At 38.7% G+C, this 26,408-nt stretch overlaps 1 protein-coding gene across 6 annotated transcripts in view; it reads right to left on the bottom strand.

Annotated features, from left to right (window-relative positions):
* The window catches only part of Acaca (acetyl-CoA carboxylase alpha), a 273,401-nt gene that overhangs the window by 154,192 nt on the left and 92,801 nt on the right, over nt 1–26,408 (bottom strand). For all 6 annotated transcript variants that reach the window (XM_036195670.1, XM_036195671.1, XM_036195674.1 and 3 more), the window contains 9 exons: nt 26,190–26,271; nt 24,809–24,907; nt 23,298–23,404; nt 18,253–18,363; nt 11,079–11,288; nt 7,416–7,586; nt 4,720–4,881; nt 4,241–4,404; nt 127–277 (listed from right to left, as the gene is read on the bottom strand). In XM_036195670.1, the coding sequence (XP_036051563.1) occupies nt 127–277; nt 4,241–4,404; nt 4,720–4,881; nt 7,416–7,586; nt 11,079–11,288; nt 18,253–18,363; nt 23,298–23,404; nt 24,809–24,907; nt 26,190–26,271 (1,257 nt within the window). The remainder of the gene's footprint in view (nt 1–126; nt 278–4,240; nt 4,405–4,719; nt 4,882–7,415; nt 7,587–11,078; nt 11,289–18,252; nt 18,364–23,297; nt 23,405–24,808; nt 24,908–26,189; nt 26,272–26,408) is intronic.

Below are 26,408 nucleotides of genomic sequence, written 5' to 3'. Positions count from 1 at the left end.
GAATTTGCAAACAGATTTAAAAAAATAATTTTCCTTCTACTTTCTGTGAAATTTTCACTAAGCCAATCAAAGACTAGCTCAAAAACAGACAACTAAAGGTTAAATGTGCAAGAGAAGAATACACACCTGCACTTTTTCTGCAATCAGTCTGTCCAGCCAGCCAGTGTCGATTCTATTCAACTGAAAGCTTTCTGTCTCCAGCAGTTTGATCAGGTATTCAACTGTAGTTCGAAAGTCACCCCGAATAGACAGCTCCTTCAATGCCACCACCATATTTCTAGGGGAACAACAGAAAAAAATTTGTTACAGCAACAAGTACTTTACTGTTTACCAATCATTTGAAAGAATTGTCTCATTCTTTTGTAGGCTTAGCAGGAGGACAGACAGTCCCAAGAACAGATGAGGGTGTAGCTGTAAGCCTGCTCATTTTCACATACTCCAGATAGGAGAGCTTCCAAGAAGTCAGTATACAGGAGTATTGACGGATATTACCAAAAAGCACCAGCAAATTGGAAACATTCCACCATAAAGAGCATAGCTAGAACCACTCTCAGCTTTCACTTTTGGATTTCAATCTTCTAGGCATTTATTGCTGACTAGTTAGAACTAGGGCACTAATTTTCCACAACCTTACATTTACTTATAAACTATCCTTACTTTATGTATCATTTCCACGCAACAAAACATACTTTCAGACTATAGTAAATTTTTGCAAGGTTTCCGTACCCAAAAAAAAAAAAAAAACCAAAACAACAGACTGGAGGTGCCTGACAGCTGTACACTGCTGTAATGTCCTTCTATAATCCCCAATGTCATCATACTTGCTCACTATCCTATATTTTAATTGCTTGTCTTTCTTCCTCTGGATTATATAATACCATGAGGATACAGACTCTATTTAGTCTGTACTGTACTCTTAGGCCCAGCAAGATGGTAGCTGTTGAGTACAGTGAACTTATGAATGCCTGGAGAAAAGAAAGAACAAAACCAACAGGAGCAAGAAGCAAACAGGTGCTGTGTTCAGGAAATAGTGTGACTGAAACAGGGGCGTGAAGACAGTGACAGAGGCAAATCTACCATTCAGCAAACACTTCCTAAATGCTGATACAAAGGGAATATATGAACTATAAGCATATAGTTCAGGGGATATAGCAGCAACAATATAGATATGTTTCTGTTTTCATGGTATTTACATTATGAGAAATGATATTGGATGTGTGGGCTAAGACTATCACAGAGAATAATATCTAAGGGCCAAGCAAAGAGCACAGATTAACCGTAACAAAGAATGCAACACAAAAAGCTCTGAGCTGAAAAAAGAACTTTTGACACAGTATCAGACAGCAAACACACTGCAGAGACTATTGCAATATGCTAAGAGGTGACCTAGTCTGCTTTCTTCTGTAGAGAAATACACAGAGCAAAGCAGAAATAAGAAGTCAGACTTCTATCCAAGTCATTGGGCATCCCTGCAGAATAAACACAGTGATCCGCTTAATAAAGACTGAAACAAAAATGCTAACAGAGACCAGTCTGAGAACGAAAATGAGACAGGAAAGTGAAGGGGGACTGTCTAAAATACTCAATTCACGTCCCAATTAAAAGAAGCAGTCACACAAAACTTCGACTACCGGTCAGCAAGCTGGCTTAACCTGCTACCAAACCTGATTATCAAAGTTCAATTCCCAGAACCCACAAACTGGAAGAACTGACTGCTTCAGGCTGCCCTCCCTACTATTCTCCCTCAATCCCCTCACTCTTTTCTCCTCCCCCTTCTCTCTCTCTCTCTCTCTCTCTCTCTCTCTCTCTCTCTCTCTCACACACACACACACACACACACACACACACACACACAATCAGCTTACTGAAGCAGTATAAGGCAATGAAAGGCAACTTTATACATTTTTTTCCTGGTTGCACTGCTAGAATTTTGAAGTTTTCACATACAGTTTTGAATGAACGTAAAGAAGCTGTAAAGTACAAAAAAGAGAAGCAATGAGACTTCCTCACTTCTGAGACATTATTACAAACGTAAGAACTGGACTGGAGTAAAGCAGTTAAGAGCACTAGCTCCTTTTGCAGAGTTACAGTTCATTTGTTAACACCTATATGGCAGCTCACAACAATCTGTAACTCCAGTTCCAGGGAATCTGACACTTATGACCTCTGTAAGCATCATCATGCATGTGTTCACATACATACATGCAAGGAAAACACTCATACACCTAAAATTTAAAAAAAAAAAAATTGCTGGCGGTAGTGGCGCACGCCTTTAATCCCAGCACTCTGGAGGCAGAGGCAGGCAGATCTCTGTGAGTTCCAGGCCAGCCTGGTCTACTGAAAGAGTTCCAGGATGGGCTACAAAGCTACACAGAGAAACCCTGTCGTGAAAAACAAACAAACAAATCTAACAACAACAAACCTCCTAAGACTATTAACAAATACTAAGGGAATACCCGTTCTGTGAATAGTTCAAAGGTTAAAAGGAATACTATTAAATCTGTGGTGTAGGCAACACATTGTTAAAGCTTAAATTAAAAAAGAAAGAGAAGCCAGGCAGTGGTGACGCATGCCTTTAATCCCAGCACTCGGGAGGCAGAGCCAGGTGGATCTCTGTGAGTTCGAGTCCAGCCTGGTCTCCAAAGCGAGTTCCAGGAAAGGGGCAAAGCTACACAGAGAAACCCTGTCTCGAAAAACCAAAAAATAGAAAGAAAGAAAGAAAGAAAGAAAGAAAGGAAGGAAGGAAGGAAGGAAGGAAGGAAGGAAGGAAAGAAAGAGAGAGAGAAGTTTACAAGTAGCTCAGTGGCAGAGCATGCATAAGGTCCTGGGTTCAATCTCGAGCACAACAAAGAAGAGAAGGAAGGAAGGGAGAGAAGCTAGGAAAGAGAAGAAGTGGCAAGAGAGATGGGGAGGGAAAAGGAAAGGAGGGAGGGAGGACAGAAAGAAGCAGATGAACTAATTTTTTATCTGGGACAGATAGTTTAAAACAAAACAAAACAAAACAAAACAAAACAAAAAAAAAAAAAAAAAAGAGAAGCTGACTGGCAAATAGCCAGGATAAGGTTAGGCAGGAGGACCAAACTCAGAATGCTGGAGAAAAACGGGCAGAGCTGGAGAGTCTCCAGAGATGCAGAGAAAACTAGATGGGCATGCCATACTGAGGAAAGGTACCAGGCCACATGGCAAAGCATAGATAAGAAATATGAGTTAATTTAAATGTAAGAGTTAGCTAGTAACAAGCTTGAGCTATTGGCTGAGCATTTATAATTAACAGTAAAAGTCTGAGTGGTAATTTGGAAGTGGGCTGATAGGACAGGAAAACCCCACCTGCAGTGTTATGTGCTTTTTAGAATACAATGAAGTCTCTCACATGCAATTTTGATAATTATTTTATTTTCTTTTCATAAAAAACAAGCAAGATTTTAATATTTTAAATGTCAAGACATCAAGGTGATTATGGCTAATAACACTGTATATCTGAAAATGCTAGTGTGGCATACTTTAAAGGATGATCATCAGAAATAAAAAAATGGTAAGAATGTGAGGTGATGCAAATGCCAAAGAGCTTGATTCCACAAGGCATGCATATATCAAAGCAGCATATGGTACACCAATGAATATAGAGATACACATATATGTATGTATACATATACACATACATTTACACACACACACACACAAAGTTTTACCTGTCAAATTAGAAAATATAATGACTATGTGAGGCTCTGGTTGAAGTCACAGTACCTAAGAAGCACTTTATTTTATTCTGATGACAGATACAGACCTTTATCTATAAATTACCTGATACCTAATTAATGGTCAAGAATCTACCTTTCCCCAGTAATACTATCATTACTGTAAAAACAAAAACAAAGCAAATGACTTCATGTGTTTAAAAAAAAAAAAAGAAAAAGAAAAACACTTGTAAAGACTCAGAAGAAGCAGAAAAATATCTGCCAAGTTCTACAGAATGTAACATGGGGTTGGGGATTTAGCTCAGTGGAAGAGCGCTTGCCTAGCAAGCACAAGGCCCTGGGTTTGATCCTCAGCTCAAAAAAAAGAAGAAGAAAAGAAAAAGAAGAATGTAATACAACATGAATTCAAGTACAAACTAAGATATACTTCTTCAAGTAAGCTCTCCACAGCAGCATTTTCACAGCAGATAAAGGAATGTCATACCTTCACCAAGGATTAGCCCAATTTTACTAAACAAAATACAATAAAATGCTATTATACTCACGAAATTGCTTCTTCTCTGTTTTCTCCCCAGGAAAAGCAGTGACCGAACTGAGAGTCAGCAAACTCATGAAGCCCCCCAGCAGCAGCAACACTGAAATAACCCCAAACGTTCTTATTGCTTCGAAAATTAAGTTCCTGAACTGTTCCCGAGCTGGGCTTAAATCCCTGTTAGAGAATGAAGAACATGAGAGACTACATTGTACTTCCAAGGAAAAGAACATTGATATTCAGTGTTCAGACTCTGGGGTCATCAAGCATAACTGACCCAAAAACCATGCAAGCCAAGCAAGGCCCAGTGCTATAGTCCCACGTGCTTCTTGAGAGACTTAAAGTGAGATTAAATGGTCAATGTAGCAATCATCATGTATCTGCTCCCAGAATCTTTTATAAATTTCCCTCTCAAAATGAAGTTCCAACACATTTGAAAAGCATGACCTCAGACACTTGTCTTAACATTAAGCCTTTTAAGTGAAAGGTTACCTCATCTGGGTTTTCACTGGTGATCCGAGCAGCAATTACATGGCCCCTTGGGCAAGGAACATGAGCAGAATTTTCAAAATCAATGGGAGCATCACCCCAAGGAGATACCCCATACATCATACGAATATCTTTGATCCTAAATAGAGGGATCCCCATGGCAATCTGAAAGGTAATAAAACACATGTTATTTTCCAGTCCCCTTTTCTTAACAGGTGGAAGCTATCAAAATACCTAAGAGTCTATGCATTTTTTGAAGTTACTACTAAAACAATCTACTTTTGTAATCTGTACTCTACAGTCAATCTAAACCATACAAAACTGAATGCCATGCCAAGAGTCCTTTGCTAGAATCACTCCTCTTTCCTACAATGTCCCCAAATTCCTAATGTATCAGATTTTCTTCTGCTGTCATTTCTCCATGGATGGATGACAATAAAATTATCCAAGACAATAGTCAGTGAAGAAGTTCAGATAGCTAAAAAGCCTTAACATTACAGTTGACTCTCGTGCATGCAAACTACTGAACAAAGTAAATGAACCTTTAGACCTTTACTGGGAACGGTCAGTGCCTGTTCCAATAAAGGGAGGACAAGAAAAAGTAACTGGGGAGGGATATGATCAAAGTACACGATAGAGCTGGAGAGATGGCTCAGAGGTTAAGAACACTGACTGCTCTTCCAGAGGTCCTGAGTTCAATTCCCAGCACCCACATGGTGGCTCAAAACCATCTGTAATGAGATCTGGCACCTGCTGTGGGATGTTCTGTATGTTAAATGTGTTGCTGATCGGTTAATAAATAAAACACTGATTGGCCAGTAGCCAGGCAGGAAGTATAGGTGGGACAAGCAGAGAACAGAATTCTGGGAAGTGGAAGGCTGAGGCAGAGAGACACTGCCAGCTGCCACCATGACAAGCAAAATGTAAGGTACCAGTAAGCCGTGAGCCACGTGGCAACTTATAGACTAATAGAAATGGGTTAAATTAAGATATAAGAACTAGATAGCAAGAAGCCTGACAGTTTATAAGTAATATAAGTATCTGAGTGATTATTTTATAAGTAGGCTGTCGGACGGTGGGGGCTTGGTGGGAGCTGGAGAGAAAAACTCCAGCTACAGGCACCCTCTTCTGTATACATAATAAATAAATAAATCTTAAAAAAAAGTATACGATAAATGTGTATGAAAATGTCATAATAAGCCGGGTGGTGGTGGTGCACACCTTTAATCCCAGCACTAGGGAAGCAGAGCCAGGCGGATCTTTGTGAGTTCAAGGCCAGCCTGGTCCACAGAGAGAGAGAGAGATCCAGGAAAGGCACAAAGCTACACAGAGAAACCCTGTCTCAAAAGAAAAAAAGAAAAAAGAAAATGTTATAATGAAACCTTGTTTGTTTGTTTTAAGGCAAGGTCTTACTATGTAGCCCTGGCTGGCCTAAAACTTGCTATGTAGCTGATCTCAAACTCATAGCGATCTGCCTGTCTCTGCCTCTCGAATGCTAGGTTTAAAGGCATGTACTAGCACACCAAGAAAAAATCTGTTATTCTGTAAAATTAATATATCATAATAAGAGCCAGTGAGATGGCTCAGTAAAGTCACTCACTGACAAGGCTGATTATCTGAATTTAATACCCAAAACCCATTGTGGAAGAAGAGAACCAATCTCCAACAGTTGTCCTCTATCTTCCAAACACTTGCTGTGGCACATCCACACCCATACACATAAAAAAATGTTTAAAAAAAATGTAAAGAAACCCACAAAAACCCTTAAGTTTTTGCAAGGTGTCCTCAATATGAGCCAAAACTAGGTCATATGAGACTATCAGTTAGGTGCTTTGTCATGTACTCATAGCCCACGCTGCTGGGGAGGCTGGGGTAAGAGGACTGCTTGAGATTAGACACTGATTGGTGTCCACACTAAGTTCAGCAACAATATAGTTCCTCCATGGAGCAGAGACCACCAGGTTGCCTAAGAGAGGTGAACCAGCCCAAACTAGAAATGAAAGAGGTTAAAAATAATACTTCATCTTATCATTTGCTTCTACTATTTACTATAGTATTTGTTTCCCAGGCTGAAATAAGACCATAGAATTAATAGCTATCACTTTATATATTATTTTAAAAATATGTACTACTACAGTCTCTCTAGGAAAATACCACCACCAAAGTTATGAGGTTTACTATAATTAAATAAACCAGATTGTTTTTAAAAAATATTTATTAATTTTTTTAAGTGTATGTATACGGATGTTTTGCCTTCACATCTGTGTACCACATGCAGTGACTGCAGAAGCCAGAAGAGGGCATCAGACCCCCCAAAACAGGAATTACAGACTGTTGGGCACCATCAACAGGGTGTTGGGAACCAAAGACTTGAGTCCTCTGGAAGAACCAGCACCACTCTTAGCCACAGAGCCACTTCTCCAGCTCCAAAGCAGACTGACTTTAAAGCCTTTCTTTAAGTCAATCTTTCTTCTCAACACAGTTCATTGGCTGTGTCTAGCTAGAAGATACAGTAGTATTTTTTATGTTTGAACAAATCAGAAAACTAACCCATACTCACATAACCCATATTTATGAGAAATGAAGATAAGTGAGGCTACTAAGGCTTGTTTGTGCTTTCCCCTCATTAGTCTCTCAGGTATCTCTGAGATTCCTAAATTCTCTAAGCTCTAACTTGAGTCCAAGTCAGGGTGACTCACCTGGAGTTGTGCTGCAGGAAGATTAACATCAGCCACCATCTCTGTACAAGGATGTTCAACCTGTAGCCGAGGGTTCAGTTCCAAAAAGTAGAAGCTTCCATCCTGGCTGTATAAGTATTCCACAGTCCCAGCACTCACATAACCAACCATTTTGGCAAGTTTCACTGCACACTTAAAGGAAGATAAGAAACTGTAAGTCTCTCACTTTGTCCAGCCATTGTATCCCTGTAACTACATACAGTGGTCAACTACCCAGTGCTTATACAGGCCACCAAAGACTCTGAGCCACATTCAAGAAAATCATTTCCCTTCTGATAAAATGCTCTGGGACATGCATTACAAAGTCACTGAAAAAGTGGGAGAGGAGTGCTTTCAAATCAGATCACAAGCAACCTCCCATCAGACAAAATGGCATAGAGGCCAAACAAACAAACATGGTAGCAAACCCTTCATTATCTTCTAATTTCCAGTATTCCAAATATGCTCATCTTCTTATAAACATTGCTATCCAGCTAAAGACTGGGTTTTCTAATCTCTCATGTAGCTATTGACTACTCTCTTGTAGGGACTATGTTTTCACCAACAGGACTCAAGCATTGGTAAGTGAGATGCATAAACATACATATCAGATTTTAATCATACAGTTAAGAATGGCAGATCAAAATATAAAGGACTTGAATCTCAAGATAGTCCCATGAAATCGTAACTGTTTCAACAGCCCTGTAAAATTCATCAAACTATGATAATAAAGAAATTTCTATCATCTTAGGGTCACTGAATTTTTTGGATATTTTTTTTATAGCAACTTAACCTGTATTCTGACCAAAATGGTCACTAGGAAGTGCAGATGGAGTGCTGCTATTTTAAAAATTAAAATATGTGATGCTAGTTTAGCAATAAGGTAGAAGTTAACAAGGAAGCATACTGCAAACTGGAAAGCTGGGAGATGAACTCCTCATTACAGAATGACACAGTACATTCTTTCCTACAAAAATAGGATGCTTGCTTGCTACATATCAACTAAGTCTAAAGAAAAAAGTTAAGGACTGGGGCTATAGCTTAGCGAATAGTGTTCTTGCCTAGCATGCACAAGGCTCTGAGTTTGATCCCGAGCACCACATAAACCAGGTATGGTGATACAGATCTTGAGAGGGGTGAAGGCAAGAGGATTTGAAGTTCAAAATTATCAGCTACTTACAGAGTTTGAGACCAGCCTCAGCTACACAAAACTGCACTGTCCCCAAGAAAGACAGAGAGAGACTCAAGATTCAAGACTTTAAGATTCAAGTGCATGCCCCTAATCCCAAGCACTCAGAAAGCAAAGGCAAGGGGATCTCTGTAAGTCTAAAGACAGCCTGGTTCTATTTGGTGAGTACCAAGCCAGGTAAAGGTACATGGTGAGCCTCTGTCTCAAAAAACAAACAAACAAACAAACAAACAACAAAAAAACAACAAAGAAACGAACAAGAAAGTTGAAAAAGCAAACTGCTTTTATAGTCCAAAGCCAAGAAATTAGATTCTTAGACCAAAGCAACTCAATGTCAAACAGATTAAAGGAGCTGCTTTAGGTTCATCTAGCTTAAAAATAGTCAAGGAAAGGGAGGTAAGTTATGTGCAAACCCCAATAAGTAAGATAAGTTTTTCATCTAAAAGAAATCATTACATCTGATTATCCCAACTTGAAGCTGAGAATAAGTAAACAGCCTAGAAGGTTACTAAGTATTTGAGGGAATTACATTTCTGAACAGCCCACAAGCCTGGCCTTCAAAATACAGTGAGTAATGAGTGACGAGATGTTTGTACTTCTAATCCTGCACCAGTAGGAATCAGGCTATGAAATTTCTCCCAAAGGAGGTACATACAGCCTGCAAAACCCATGTTAGAGAAACTAAGTAAGAAAGAACTTCACAGAGTCAATTCAGGTGTCTTATAGGACAATGGCAAAGGAGCTTACTTCCTAGGAGCAGAACCAGGGGCAGCCAGGTCTAACTGAGGAAGTACTCCACTATGTAACAGGGACAGCGCAACTCCTGCACAGAAAGATTTGTTAGCTTCTGTGGGCCAAAGATTGATGTATATTGTGCACTTTTCCAAACAGCAATTCTCTGGCTCCCATTCTACCACTGCATAATTGGTATATAGTGAGAAGAGATAAAACTCTTTTAGATCACTGGTCCATGAACAGAAAGCCAAGTACCTCACCTAGAACTCTTCAGTAATGTAAAGATTCTTGACCTGATAGGCATATCTTATAGAGCTAAGTGACTGTAGTGATTTCAGTCAAGAACAGACTAAGGCACAGGTTATTCCACAAAACTTTTCTTCATCTTTTTACAGAAGATTTTCTCAAATTTCAGCTGTCACATGGTTATCTAGCTAGTGACTATAACTCTTAATAATGCTTGTGCTGGGTTATGATGAAACTGTGTGCAGAGAAACGTAAGTGTCACGTGTGACTTACGTATTGTGTTATTATTTGCTTGCCCTCTAAGGGCCACTCAACCCTGGCTACAACTGGAATATAATCATGGAATTTGCTTTATTATCAAAATTCTGACACCATATAAGAGCAAAGGTTAGCAAACCTTTTTGTTAAAGGACGAGATAGTAATTATTTTCAATTTTGTGGGAAATTGTCTCTGTCACAGCTAGTCAGTTCTCTCACTATAGCAATAAACAGTCAAATATATAAATCACTTAGCATAAAAAATTGAGCATAAAAACTAAAATTTTATTTGCAGGCTGGATTTGGTTCGTGAGCTAAACTATAGTTTGCCAAGCCCCATTTTAGGGAAGGGTAGAACAATAAACCTAGGTCTCTGGTAGAAGCCTCTTTCTGAACTAGGATGGAAGAGATCATAAGAAAGTTATACCTCATTTAAATCACTGTATTTGAGGCATTCTTATCATAGAAGGTAAGTGAAAGTAAGAATCAGGAAACAAACTTCTAAGACAAAATACAGTTCAATTTGTTTAGAACTCAGAATGATGGAAAATGAATCACTAATAACATCAAGAGTGGGCCATTCTTTCAGGGGAGGAAAAAAAAGCACGTTCATGTCCCTTAGCTACAACTATTTCCAAGGGACACTTCATGACAAGGAAATCCTTCTTTATACAAAAGTATTAAATATGTAAGCTCACAGATACCTAGAGGATAATGAATTTGAATGAAATCATCTGAAGATGCTTCCTTTTTAGACAAGGTCTCAGTATCTAGCACAGGGGAGCCTAGAACTCTCCAGCTTCCAACCTCAGCCTCCCAATGGCTGGAAACCTAAGTGTATCTCCATATCTGGCAGAAGATATGATGCCAGTCAACCCAGTAAACTACACTTGCTCTTCATGAACTTGTTAAAAATGCCAACTTGTTTCTTATTTATCTTATTCAAAAATATCGGGGGTTTTTTGTTTGTTTATTTTTGTTTTGGGGTTGTATTTTTTTGTTTTTTAGTATTAACTATTTTTAGACTTTGGTAAGTTTCTTGACAATTTTTCTAGGAGAAAAACATCAGAATATGTTCCTCCAGGAAAAGGAAGAAATAGTATCCATTATCTAGAATCACTGCTTACATTTCTTCCATCCCCATAATAGTGTATGAGCTGAGGGAGATATGTCTCTATGTAGGAAAATAGCAATGAAAGCATTTAATATGGACACACCTGTTCCATGTGTTCAAATACTGCTGGGGTAGCAATAGCAGCAGGAGCTTCTTCAATGATCTTCTGATGCCTGCGCTGTACAGAGCAGTCACGGCCAAACAAAGAAATGGCATTGCCGTACTGATCTGCTAGAATCTGGACCTCCAGATGACGAGATTGCTTTGCTAGTCTCATTACAAATATAGGTGATCCAGGTACTTCAGCTTGAACCTGTGTTGGAAAAGGAAGCAAGATTCTTAAGTAATACAGACTTTTTTAATATTGAAAAGCTGCTTTGCTTTCAATAAGCAAATGTCTAAAAGTTTCCAGGACTACATTAACAGTGGGCATACAGAACAGAAGAAATATAGTCCATGCCTTTGTCTATCTTTAACGTGCAACATTCTTAGTTATATCACCAGTTTTAAGGAATATGAAAACATAAAACATCCAGTATGTTAAAAGGGCAAACAAAGTACTTAAAAATACACACATACACAAATCCCACAACAGGGCAAAAATATTGCCATCTGCTCAAAAGACAGTCACATGTAGATTGCTCCTAGGAGATGATTTCCTAATTTACATTATATCACAGGATGTTGCTGAAGTCAAAGTCTTCCACCTTGAGTCCTGAGAAACACTATCAGTGGGCACAAAAATCTTAAGTCATCAATTAATTTTTGTCAGCACTTCAAAGACATCCCAATGTTTTCTGGTTTCTAAGATGTCTACTGAGATTTCAACTGTTGATCATTCTTCTTCTTCTTCTTTCTTCTTCTTCTTCTTCTTCTTCTTCTTCTTCTTCTTCTTCTTCTTCTTCTTCTTCTTCCTTCTTCTTCTTCTTCCTCTTCTTCCTTCTTCTTCCTCCTCTTCCTCTTCTTCCTTCTTCTTCCTCCTCTTCCTCTTCCTCCTCCTCCTCCTCCTCCTCCTCCTCCTCCTCCTTTTTTCTCCCCCTAGGATCTCACTATGTAGTTCTGTATGGCCTAGAACTCACGGACATCCACCTGCTTCTGTGTCTCCAGCGCAGGGATTAAAGCTGTGTACCACCATGGCTGTTTCAACTGTTAATCTTCTTAGCCTTTTTCAAGTAATCTTTTTGCTCCAACAGCTTTCAGATTGTATATATGTGTCTTTTCTTCCTTTCTTCCTTTCCTCCTTCCTTCCTTCCTTTCTTTTCCTTTTGTGTGTGTTTGAGATGGAGGCAGGTGGCAGATTTACTCATAAGCTTAGATGTGGTTTTCCTTGTATTCATCAATGTTTGTGACTCAGAGTTTTGTTATTTGTGCTTGGCAGCTTTTATTAGTTTGAGAAAACTCTCAGACATTATCTTTTCTGCTTTCTGCTCCATGATTTCTTCAACTATTGTTTTGCTTTATTCTCTTCCTCATATCAGAGTCTTAAAGTGCAGAACACTAGAGAACGTCAATATAGCCTGTATCTTTATAGTCTAGCTTTTCTACTTCCGTTTGCTAGCTGCAGAAGTTACTTCAAAACTCAGTGACCTGCTGAAAATGTCAATCATTTTCTTGCTCATGACGCTCAGCTGTACAGTTCTGCTTCTTGCAATCATGTGAATATCATCTGGTGGCTCAAGTGGCCTCTTTCACAAATCTGGTGACCTGTGCTGACAGTTGGCTGGTTAGTATAGACAGCTTCAACTGAATGTGCTCATTTCTGTTATATGTGGTTTCTCAGCCTCCAACGGGCTTCTCAGTACCACACACAGCACAGACCAAGCTTCTTCAGTATAATGTTCTTAAGGGGTGAGAGCAGAAACTGCATGTCCTCTTGGAAGTCTAGGTTCCAATATATGTATGTCACTTTGGCCATCTAAAATTTGTCTAAGCAAGCCACAATAAATGGCTACAATTCAAGTAGTGGGGAAAGATATACCACCTTTTCATGGGAAGAATAGCAAAGTCACATTGCAAAGGGTATACATAGAAGAAAGGGAGGAGTTATTGTGGCCATCTCTGCAAACAATGTTCTATGACCCACCCTGTGGCCACAATAATTCACAGACCTCCCACATGCAAGGTTGACTCACCCCCTCCCAAGACCCCCAAAGTCTCATCCAATCATGTCATCAGGCTTGACATCCACTGCTCTCATGACTCATGTCCAGAAACAAAACAGTCCCCTTCAGTGCAGCTCCTCAGTTACATTTTCTTCATCCAGAGACCTGAGAACTAAAAAGACAAGTTATCTGCCCTAAACCCCAACACTTAACGATGAGATTGGAGAAAGAACTACAAAGGGTATTCTTGTTCAAATGGAAAAGATTGGAGATACTCAGTGGTCACTGGTTTCACAGCAGTCTTGAAATCTAAATGGGAATATATGTTGGTTTCCCTTACTCAAACAGCAAAAACTTATTTATCTATTTATTTTTAGTGATTCTATTTTATGTGAATGAATGTTTTGCTTGCACTTGTGTCTATGGATCGAATGTGTGCCTGGGGCCCAAGAAGGCCAAATGACATCAGATACCCTGGGACTAGTTGTGAGCCACCATGTGAGTGCTGGGAATCCAACCTGGAACCTCTGAAAAGCAGTCAGTGTTAACCACTGAGCCATTCTCCAGCCCCTTTTGCTTTTGAGACAGTATCTCTGTTGCCAAGCTGGCTTCACACTTGATATGTGTCTGAGGATGACCTTGGAATTCTGATCCTGCTTCACTCCCCTTAGTGCTGAGATTACAGGCATATACAACAATGCTCAGGTTATATGGAGCTGGGAATCAAACCCAGGGCCTCATGCATGCTAAACAAGCATGCTGCCAATTGAAGTACACTCACAACCCCTCATCTTTTACAGTTACTCAACATTAATAGATACTTTCAATATTTTACTTTGAGATCTTCTTAACCAGATTCATGACTTCATGAATTACATTATCTTTTTTAAGTTTTTCAATTACCATTATATAATTAGATGTATTTCTGTGTATGTCTGTGTGAGGGTATGTACATAAGTCCAAGTGCCCTTAGAGGCCAAATGAAGGCATCAGATGTCCTTGAGCTGGAATTACAGGCAGTTGTGAGTCACCTAATAGTGCTGGGAACTGAACAGCTAAGCCATCTCTCCAGCCCTGAACTACACTGTCTTTTAAGTTATTTCAGATAATAATTTTTTTGCCAGGTGTTCCACTATTTCAGGACATGGGTAATCTTTTTTCCAGATTCCACTAACAACACTTTACTAGTTTCTAGCTTCATTAACAGTTTGCTCACCATTCCTACGGTGTTATTAATATCCTTCTAAGCAAATTTAACCCATGAGCTAATTCTAAACGTAATACCAAATGTTCTTCATGGTGGTAGCATATCTTTTGCAATCAATTTTTCTGTCAATTATGCTTTGATAATAGTCTCCATTAATTGTGTGTTTGTTTGTTTGGCAGTACTAGGGATCTAATCTAAGACATAATGAATACTAGACAAGCATTCCATTACTGACCTACAGCTCTAGCTAACAAAGTTAAAAATAACAAAGAGAGGAAAAAAACAACTAGTGTCTTGGGACAGTATTCTGAGCTAGACTTAGCTGGTAACTTGTCACTTGTGCACTGTTGTCATCTAACAGTCAACTAGGGGTTAACAGTCTAAACAAGTCTCACTGTCGTTCAAATGTGGTGCTACCAGTCACCTAGTAGGACTCAAAGGCCTTAGCTGAAAGGACTATTTTCTACTTTGCTTCATATGGACTCTCTTTTTCTACTAGTGTACAAAGGATTCCTCATGTGGCAGTTGAGGGCTCATTCCAATAAGGAAAAGTATAAACTATACAACCACTTGAAACATAAGCTTCAGAACTTGTACACCATTTCTTCTACCTTCTGTTGGTCAAAAAAAGTCAAAAGGCCAGCTGGACTCCCAGGGTAAAAGAGAAGATTGCTCTACTTGATGGTAAGAGACACAATCTTACACTGTACAGTAAAAATATGTGAAGAGACAGGCGTTTTCATGGTCATCTTTGCAACTTAAATGTATTGCTTCTTTTCTGGATTTTTAAAATCTTTTTGTCTCTCTTTATGCTCGAGTCTAAATTTTCTTCTATATTTCAATGATTGATTCTTCCTTCAATCTTTTTTTTTCTTTTGGCTAGGCAAGCACTCTACCACCGAGCTAAATCCCCAACCCCTCTTCCTTCAATCTTTTTTATTTATTTATTTGTTTGTTTGTTTATTTATTTTGGTTTTTCAAGACAGGGTTTCTCTGTGTAGCTTTGCTCTTTTCCTGGATTTCACTCTGTAGACCAGGCTGGCCTTGAACTCACAAAGATCTGCCTGCCTCTGCCTCCTGAGTGCTGGGATTAAAGACATGAGCCATCACCGCCTGGTCCTTAAGTTATTTAATTCATATATATATTCATATATAAGTTATTTAATTCATGATTTCTGAGTCTCTGCCCAAATTCTCAGCCTTGCCTTTAATTTTCTTAAATGTACTAAACATAATTACTCAGGGTTGGGGATTTAGCTCAGTGGTACAGCGCTTGCCTAGCAAGCACAAGGCCCTGGGTTCAGTCCTCAGCTCTGAAAATAAAATAAACATAATTACTCTAAAACCCTTGTCTGATAGCTCTAGTATCTAAATATTTGTTGGATCTGTTTTCATTAATTTTTGTTCTTGGTTTTAAATCATGCAATTTATATACCTACTTACTTTTAATTGGGTGTTTAATATACACATGGGAAAAATTAGTAGTACTACAAAGTTCTATATATAATCTTCTCTGGAGAGGATGGGCATTTGCTTTATGCAGATGGACAGAAGCATTGGCAATTGTAAACATTAATATCTGAATCAATATGAATGCTTTGAATCTGAGATTGAGTCCCTGTAAGGATTGGTCTATTTCTAGTTTATTCTTTCTCCTGTGGTACAATACTTCAGGATTCCAATATAAAATGTAAGATTCCTTGGAGCCTCCAAAACTACTTGTTCAACCATCTCCAAAGTCTAAATTTTGTCTTCTTTGTTTTATAAGACAAATGAAAATTTTGAACCAGTTTCGTAGTTTTGTCTTCTTCCTCCTTGAGGAAGGGGCTGGTTTTTTGTTTGTTTGTTTGTTTTTTGAGGCATGTTCTTACCAAGACAAGGGGTTGCCCTTAAACTGAATAAGCTTCACACTCCTGAGTGCTGGTATTAGGTATGTGAGCTGCCATGCTCAGTTAGTTGTTTTACCTTAAACTAGAAGATGTATCTGTGAAGGAAGAAAAAAAAAAACCCAAAAAATAAAAAACAAAACAGTGTCTTCAACTCCCAGGCTCACCTCTGAGTTAGTTTCTTTTAATTCTTTTTGTTCATTTGTTTGTTTTTTGAGGTAAGGGTTTCTCTGTGTAGCTTTGGCTGTCCTGGAACTCCCTCTATAGATCAGGCTGGCCTCAAACTCACAGAGATCCATGCATCACCACCACCCAGCCTCATAATTCTTTACCATCTTGAAAAGCTTTCGATCTCTTAACAGGCTTTAAAGGAAAAAAAAAAAAATCTAATCCAGTTTTCCTTTTTGGTTCCCTACAATACATGCCTAAATTAAGAATGACCTTTATTTCTGATCCTCTTGCTCTCTATAGCCATACCATTCTGAACATGTTTAATCACATCTGCTTATACCTATTATTGTGTATACATATGTATATATATCTGATTGTATATGAGAACACAGGCATGCACCACCATAAACAGCTTATAACATCAGCTTGAAACTAAAGCATCCTGCATGAAAAAACAAGCATTCTGCCAACTAAACTATGAAATCAGCACATGACTGCATTTTCAGTTGCTTCTGAATGGAAAGATTAATTTAGCTATCCATTATTAGAAATTAAGGACTTTCACATTAAACAAATTCTTAGTATTCTACAGTCTTCACACACTCAATTCCAGGCTAAGAAGTAGTTATGAAATATCTGTGTTATCATTAATTAAAATGCTTTTACATTAGGAGAGCAAGCCTTTTTTTCCCCCTGAACTCCATGAAACATTAATCTACCTACAAAATTAAACTTTACAAAAGGAATATAATGAAAACAGGGAATATTAAACTTCTGACATTCAAAATAAAATGTAGTAAGACAATACTTTCATGTATCAAATCACAGCTTTTTCTCTTACCTCTTGACAACTAAGCAAGAAATTTGCCACTGAGTGGTTTTTAAAAAGAAAGTGGGGTGAACAAAGATAAGTAGGGGCATACCCACAACAGGATGGTGTAAGGTATAAGAAAAAGTGCTAGCAATATGACAATGTAATACCTGTCTCTTAATTGTCTTTTTTTTTTTAAGATTTATTTATTTATTATGTATACAGAAGAGGGTGCCAGATCTCATTACAGATGGTTGTGAGCCTCCATGTGGGTGCTTGGAATTGAACTCAAGACCTCTGGAAGAGCAGTCAGTGCTCTTAACCTCTGAGCCATCTCTCCAGCCCTCTTAATTTTCTTTTTTCTGTCACATCTTTTCTTGAGTTTTGGTAAAAGAAAAGATAACAAAGGAAACAAACATGTGAAGGGAACACTTGAGGTAGAACAAAAAAGAATTTTGTCTCCCTTTTACAACTTACCTAGAGTATGGCCTCATCAAGAAGGATAAAGCCAAGAGAAACACTCTGAGGAACCCAGTCCACACATACTGAGGACCTACCATGAGTTTTCTGTGCCAGGGAGTGATGGCCACACAGCATAGGCGAGGGTGTGGGCTACTGATAAACATGATAGAAAACATGGTAGAAACTCAAGGGCCTCCAGCCAACTTCACAGGAAGTATGGAAAAGCCTATCTGAGAGTTAGCATTTGACCAACATAAGGACAAACAGATGCGTATCATCCCACTGTACCACACCCTTTCCTACAACATCAAAACAAGAGCACAGAATGTAGAATGACATTGTCTTTTACCATCATGAGATACTGTGAGCCACACACACCATGTGGAGAAGAGCTATCTTCTATATAAGAAAAACTAGTGCTTGAAGTACATAATTAAATAGAATTTTCATTGAATTAGTTCATTAATTCCCTCTACTTCTATGAATAATCAGATAAAGGCTATAGACAAAGCTTAGATTACATACACATAAAAATCAAAACTCAACATTTTCTGTATATCTAAATTAAAGTGTAAATTAAATCACTCATCTCTGATATACATGGTAAATCAAACAAGAAAAACCAACTTGTACTCTACCTGTCTGAATAGGTTAGGGAAGTCATCTGCATTGTTAACTTTTCTGATTCCCTTCCCTCCTCCTCCCTCCGAGGCCTTGATCATTACTGGATAACCAACTTCCTCCGCTGCCTTCAAGAAAAAAGAGAAAAATGGAAGAGTCATGTTAATAGAGAAAGAGAATTGGTATTTTCTTCATTTAGGAATGTAGTCATTAAAGAGCTAGGCATAATGGCTCACGCCTTTAATCCCAGCACTCATGGGCAGAGGCAGGCAGATCTCTGTGAGTTCAAGGCTAGCCTGGTCTACATAGAGAATTCTGGGACAGCTAGGGCTACATAGAGTCCTTGTCTCAAAACAAAACAAGAAAGAAAGGAAGAGAGGGAGGGAGGTGGGGAGGGAAAAGAGAATATGGTCACTAATCAGGCATGGTGGCAGACGCTTCTGATCCCAATACTCCTCATGAGGTAAGGCAAGACAGTCAGGGCTATGTAAAGAAACCCTGTCTCAAAGAAATATAATTTAAAAAAAAAAAAAAAAAAAAGGATATAGTCTTCAAAGATTAGAGAGATGGCTCAGTGATTAAGAGTTTGCTGTTCTTCCAGAGGACCCAACTTCAGTTTCCTGCACCCACACTAGGCAGCTTACGCCTGCAACTCCAGCTCCAGAAAATCTGACACCCTCCTCTGGCCCCCAAGGGCATCTGCACACATACACATGTAACTAAAATCGTCTCCAGGTATTATTGGGATGTTTATCAGCGGCAGTCCTTGCCTCTACTTTATTTGTTTGTTTGTTTATTTGTTTATTTATTTATTTTTAGGTTTGAGGGTCAAACCCAGGGCCTTGTGCTTGCTAGGCAAGTGCTCTACCACTGAGCTAAATCCCCAACCCAGCCTCTACTTTATTTTAAACAGGGTCTCTTCTCCACAGCTTCATATGGCAAACTAACTCACCCTCAAGGTTCTGATAGTATGCCCTGTCTCTGCATCTCCCTAGAGGGGTGTGCTGCAACCACAGAAGAATGTACTACTTACTGTGTCAGGCTTTTACATGGGTTCTGGAACTCTGGACTCAGGCTGCCAGGTGCTCATGCCACTGAACCATCTTGACAGCCCCACTAACTTCTTGCTTTGTTTTGTTTCTCTAGACAGAGTCTCTCTACATAGACACAACTGGCTTGTCATGGAACTCTCTGTTCAGTTGGTCTCTAGCTCTTAAGTGCTGGGGTTAAAGGTATATGCCACCACCGCCCAGCTCCCAATAACTTTTAAAGACTTAAGTACTTCACTTAATATAAGGTGACAGTTTTGGCATAGCTTCAAACCACATAGATATAAGATTTGGTAAATCAGAACTTCCAAGGATCCAGATTTTTTTTCTGACTCTGTTTTTTTTTTGTTTGTTTGTTTTTGGTTTGTTTGTTTTTTTTTTTTTTTTTGAGGGGGCGGTTTGAGACAGGGTTTCTCTGTGTGGCTTTGGAGGCTTTCTTGGAACTCACTCTGTAGCCCAGGCTGACCTCTAACTCAGAGATATGCCTGCCTTTGCCTCCCAAGTGCTGGGATTAAAGATGTGCATCACCACTACCTGGTGATTAAATTTTTAATTATTTTATGTGTATGAGTATTTTTCCTGCTTGTACCACATGCAAGCCTGGTGCCCAAGGAGGCAGTGAGCCCTCTATGTGGGTACTGGTTATTGAACCCAGGTCCTTTGCAACAAGTGCTCTTAACCACTGAGCCAAATCTCCAGCCCTCTGATTTGATGATTTATAAAAGATAAAAGTAACAAAATCTCAAAATATTATCAAAATCAGTCAGAAAACTAATTTTCAGCATGTGTTCCCAATGACTTCTAGTCTCAGCATTAGATAATGGCTAGGTGATGGTACAAAAGTTCTCATTACATTGGTTATAGACTCAAGTAGAGCCTTGGTTAAATCACAGGATGATTAACTTGAACTACAAACAACAGAGTGAACTCAACTGACTGTTCAACATCTTCCTGAATTAACAGTATTCAAGCCAGGCTAAAATAGTGTATCTTCCTAAGATGCCTCTTGCTTCATCTACCAAGAAGCATAAGTGAGGCTTCCAACTAGTTCACAAGTGAAAGAGAAACACAGGAGGGAACATAAGGCAATAAACGGCGATGATGGGGTCACATTTCTACAGAAATGAATAATAATTATGAGTGATCTTACTATCAGCCTCTCTTGGCTCACTCCTTCACTCCTCCTCAAAGGGAAAAGTTAATTAACTGGCCAATTTGGAAAGAGAAACTGAGCATGCTTGTTCAACCTCTTCCTCTGAAATCAGCAAACAACACTCAACACCTGTTCTTTGTGAGCTCTCAGCCATGTAAGCTGAATGATGAAAGCTGTCTCTATGGAGAAGTCTGGTTATTTAGCACTGCCAGTTAAGAGAGTGAGGGAGCAGACTAGTTAATTCTCCATTCATCCCAAAAAATCTCCCGGCCACGAGTTTCATGCTTGGGTTTTACCCCAGAAGCAGGCACAGCCAGCTGAGAGCCGTGAATGAAGAGAATCCAGGTGTACCTTATCAGTTTAAAAGTTTGCTCATGCAGGTAAAAAGGCTAAAAGATACACAGTAAAAGATCCAGACAGAAAAACCTTTAAACAGGTTCCAGTGTGTTTTACTATGTAGGGAGGCTTAAGAAAGAAAGAAAAAGGATATGGATAGTCATAGAAAGAAATAGTTTAGAAATAATAAAGTCTTTAAAGAGAGTAAAAATAATATGAACGGAAAAAAGCCATGAAAGATGGGAAATACACAGATCCTGTATATTACTGTGTTGATTTTGAATTTTTTGATTGTTGAAAAACAAAGGATAGCTGCAAAGAGATCTAGAATTGAAAGAAGGACTGTTGAAATAAATCAGCCTATGTACTTTAGGAATGCCTTAACTTTTAAAAAGTCAAAATATATTTGTCAAATGGAAATCAAAAATACTTTAGAGTTTTGTTCCCACAGGAGATGAGAGGCTATGGATTCCTTCAGGATTAATATGGATCAGGTTTGATCAGGGGAGACCTCTTGAACCTTGACAGGTGATATCTATCAGCAATGGTTACTGCTGGTCTTCCCAGGACTTGGCCATTACCTCAAATTTTCTCTATGAGACACTAAAGGTACTTCATCCACAGAGAGCAGACAGAAGTATGGAGAAACTATGCTCACATTCCCATGAATTTAGGGGTGTGGGTAGCTATTGGTTATTTGGTGGGTTATAGATGTTTGCTATCATTTAGGGGAATATAGAATATTGATGCAAATTTAAAGTTATTTTTGTTACACTGTATACATGTTTCTACTCTTCTCTAAAGGATTTTGTATACTGATGCAAATTTAAGGTTGTTTTTGTTACCACATATTGTATATATGTTTCTACTCTTTTTTAAAATTTATTTATTTATTATGTATACAATATTCTGCTTGCACATATACCTGCAAGCTGGAAGAGTGCACCAGATCTCATTATAGATGGTTGTGAGCCACCATGTGGTTGCTGGGAATTGAACTCAGGACCTCTGGAAGAGCAGCCAGTGCTCTTAACCTCTGAGCCATCTCTCCAGCCCTATGTTTCTACTCTTGATTAAGGTATTGTACCTATGCAATCTATTTAAAATAATGTAAGATAAGGTTCTAGTTTTTAAAAGCTATTATTATAATCTATTTACGACAATCAAGAAACATAGGTCAGTAGTTAGTCATTCATAACAATCAAATTTATAGATATGTTAGGTGTGTTTTCTAGGTTAAAATAAATATGCTTTAAATAGATAGTCTTCAAACCTTTCAAAGATGTACAGAATATGGCATTTAAAATGTTTTGTTAACTTAGAGCTTTTCATGACAATGAGACACATCTGCTCCTGGCAGCACCAGTTTACTTCAGAGAAGATGATGGGCATTGAAGAAATTCCTTATGGAGTTTGCTTTCACTGTGGCAAGGTTAGCCACTAGGCAAAGATTAACTGCTCTTGCCCTTGACTGCTGACAATGTGCAATGCAGACTGGACAAGCAAGACACACAAGAAAAAAAGAACTGTTGAACTTTGCCAAAACAAGGCAGGACAGTCTTCAAAATTTCTGCTTCACTTAAGGGTCTGCCAGACATTCTTCAGGACACATGAACTTTGCCAAAACAAGGCAAGAAAGCCCAAAATTCCTACTCCATAAAAATATCTGCCTGATACTCTAGGCCTGTAGGCTGAAGTTGGAGGCTTCAATGTTGAGGAGGAGCTTTGGGTGACTGTCCAGGCAGCCAAATGTCTTGTTTTTAGATAATATTATATCTTTCTGGGTCTTTAATGGTGTTAGAGACTAAATAGTTACAGTTGCAGTTTTCTTAGTTATGATAGAAAATAAATTAGGTATAAAATTTTGGATTCACTAAGATAGGATAGATAATTCATTATTTTCTTCAAATATGCTAATTACAAATAGACTGAATATTGTAAATTAATTCTTACTTGATAACTGTTTTGGTTGTATGTAGTTAAAGTTAAAACCTTTATTTTTATTTAGACAAAAAGAAGAAATGTAGTAGAATATTTTAAGGTGTGTTATTTTTGTTTAACTCTGTGAAGCGGTGTTACTGTGCCTGTGTAAAACATCTGATGGTCTGATAAAGAACTGGCCAATAGCGAGTCAGGAGAAAGGATAGGCGGGGCTGGCAGGCAGAAAAGTATAAATAGAAGGAGAAATCTGGGAAACGAGATCTAAAAGAAGGAGGAGGAGACTCCAGAGGCCAGCCACCCAGCTACACAGCAAGTAACGGAGTAAGAGTAAAATTTACAGAAGTTAAAGAACAGGAAAAGCCCAGAGGCAAAAGGTAGATAGGATAATTTAAGGTAAGAAAAGCTGGCTAGAAACTAAGGCAAGCTAAGTAATAATAAGCCTCCGTATGTGATTTATTTGGGAGCTGGGTGGCAGGCCCCCCAAAAAAGAGTAAAAAACAAACAACAACGGTATGTCATGAATCAGACTCCAAATCCCCATAGTTGTAACTAAAACTGACCACTTCTGGAGTCAGTAACTTACCTGCAGTCCATCATCCACATCCTTCACATAACCTTTCTCATACAGATCCTGTGGAACATTTAAGATACGTTTCGAAAAATCATTTTCTTGCCAATCCACACGAAGACCTACAATAGACGATAATGACTCAAGAACACGAATGAGGGCTTGTGTCAATGTTCTGTCCAAACTCAAAAACGATGTGCAGTCTACATGGGCCTGATACTTGATATGTACTGGAGATTGGTCTTGAACTTGCAATCCTTTCACCTTTGCATCCCAAGTGCAGGAATTACAAACATGTTTCACACACTTGGCTCTATGATACCTTCTTTTAAAAGCTATTGTATTTACCAAAGAATGAAGATAGATGGGAGGTGGAGGGATAGAAGAATACTGTAAAACAATGATCAGTCATTGGAGATAATAGTATTCAGCTAGTGCATGGGCTACCATTTGGGGTTGTTACACCAAAAAAATCAAGAGAGTGGGCAGAGATCTAGTTACAAAAATACAAGGACTGGGGGTGGGGTGGGAGGAGAGGGAAAGGGGAAAGGAGAGAGGAAAGGAGAGGGAGAAACATGGCAGATTTCTCACAGCAACACACAGGCAAATACCTTCAATGTTTTCAGGCCTGCTCTGGGGCCAGAGGTCTGAGAAATAATTCAATCTTTATGAGCCTTTGGAAACGGAAATGGCGGTTTTATTGGTCTCAGCAGAGTCATGATTCCATGCTCCCTTAATGTTGCTGTATTCAGCTCCAAGGGGAACACTACAGCCTCTCCATTCAGACAGGAACAAATTCAACCTTTTAAACTATTTGACCCAGCAGGTCTGGAGAGGATATGGCAATCCCCCAGAGAGCCAGAGGAACAAGGGTTCAAATCTGTTCAGCCTCAAGACAATCATCATTCCTAGTTTTACAAGGTTTTAGTGTGTTTGTTCTCTGTGTGTAAGTGCATTAAAAAGGGAGGGGGCAGTTATTATTTGTTTTAAAAAGTTCACATGACAAGCGCAAGAAGTGGCAAGGATAAATCAATTCTCAATTTTTCTTTTTATTGCTCTGCATGTTTGGGAGAAAGGTGACTACTGAACTCATCCATAGAAAAAAAACAGCAGGCAGACATCCAAGGAAGTGAGGTCAAGGTTCTTCATAGCCATCCAGGTTACTCCCTAGGTACTGCTGAAGTCTAATTTCACCTAACAAGCCTGCCTCTGAGGATGCTCCCTGAGATCTGAAATCTACCCTACCCCTGCCAAATATATGTCCCAGAATTTCTCTAAATCAAGTCCAGATCTCAGTTTAGTATCTGTACCTAGTACTCAATATATATTCCTAAAATATGATAAAAATGACAAGAGTAAACAGAGAATAGTGAAGGAAGGCCTTTGACACTTGGGCCTCCACTCTGCACTCACATATATGTTCATATACATACGAAAACACTTATGTATATATCCACACCACACACACATATAAAAATTAACAAACCAACAACAACAAAAAAAAAAAACAAGAAATAGTTTCTTACCACTGCCACTCCAGGGAAGAGTTGGGATGCCTGCAGTTTGAGCCACGATAGAAGATGCAATCTTATCCCCTAAAGCCCACATAGCCTGGCTTGGAGGGCCTAAAACAAGACAAGAAAGGAACCTGAGCAGCAGCACTCTTTTATGGCACATGTATTTCGCCTTAAAATTACTTTGTATTAGTCTTGCCCACTCATGACACATAGTGACCACTATGTTTTGACTCGTCCTTGCACTGTCTCTAGAATCCAATGTAGTAAACTTGTTGCATACAGCCCAAAATTCATAAATTCTGTAATTAACTTCTGAAAAAAATCTAATTTTATGAATCATGATCTACATTAACCAAGTAACACAATCATTTCTCTAAATCTATATCCTAAAATAAAGCTGGAAAAATTTTAAGGCTTACATCTGAAATATAAACTATTTGATCTTAGGAAATCTAACAAAGGGATTTTTTTTCCCATCCTTAATAATGCTTACAGAGTATCATAAGAAGTGTGGAGGGGCCATGTAGCCTCCATTTTTCCTTCTGCCATGATAAGAGTAGAAAAGCAAGAAGAAATAGCCCTCACTGGTAGAATATAAATTATATACTCAAATACAAGGTACTAATTCATATTTAAGGACACTGCTAGGGTATCCTAAGTAGTCAGCTACTTTTACTATCAAAAACCATGTCCTCCTTCTACATATTTTCTTAATGATAATGGCAAAACTTTTTAAACAGTCCATGTTTCAAAACCAGGATTTTTTTTTGATATCTCAGATTAAAGAACTCAGGAGCAAAAAGCATCTTCAAGATGAAATGAAAGAACAACTTAAGAAATGAAGAGGTGGAGCTGGAGAGATGGCTCAGAGGTTAAGAGCACTGGCTGCTCTTCCAGAGTTCCTGAGTTCAATTCCCAGCAACCACATGGTAGCTCACAACCATCTGTAATAAGATCTGGTGCCCTCTTCTGGCCTGCAGGCATACATGCAGACCGAACACTGTATACCTAACACATAAATAAATCTTTAAAAAAAAAAAAAAGAAAAGAAAGAAAGAAATGAAGAGGTAAGCCAGGTATTGGTGACACACATCTTTAATCCCAGCACTCGGGAGGCAGCGTCAGGCGGATCTCTGTGAGTTCGAGGCCAGCCTGGGCTACAGAGCGAGATCCAGGACAACACAGAGAAACCCAGTCTTGAAAAAAAAAAAAAAAACCAAAAATACTAAAAAAAGGAAAAGAAAGAAGTGAAAAACAACAACAACAACAACAAAAAACAAAGAAGGTCACTCTAAGATTTGCTTACTGATTTGAAAACAAAAGTAAGACTACAGAATATGGACAAAATTGACATAAGAACTACAGGAACAGTGTACCTCACAAAGCTTACCCATAAAAGCGATGCCATTTTTTAAGAGTAGCTCTGGAAGCTTGGGGTTCTCAGAGGCATGACCCCAACCAGCCCACACTGCCTACAACAGAATAATGATATGAATCATTCTTGAAAGTCATACAGAGAAAACTACAAACTGCTTTACTGTATCCAGGCTGGCTCTTCTAGATGAGATAGAACATCCACAGCAGCCCAGTGGTTAATCCAACTTCTATG

This window comes from Onychomys torridus, chromosome 8 (genome assembly GCF_903995425.1).
Source record: "Onychomys torridus chromosome 8, mOncTor1.1, whole genome shotgun sequence".
Lineage (NCBI taxonomy): Eukaryota > Metazoa > Chordata > Mammalia > Rodentia > Cricetidae > Onychomys > Onychomys torridus.
This window is presented reverse-complemented; position numbering and strand designations above follow the sequence as displayed.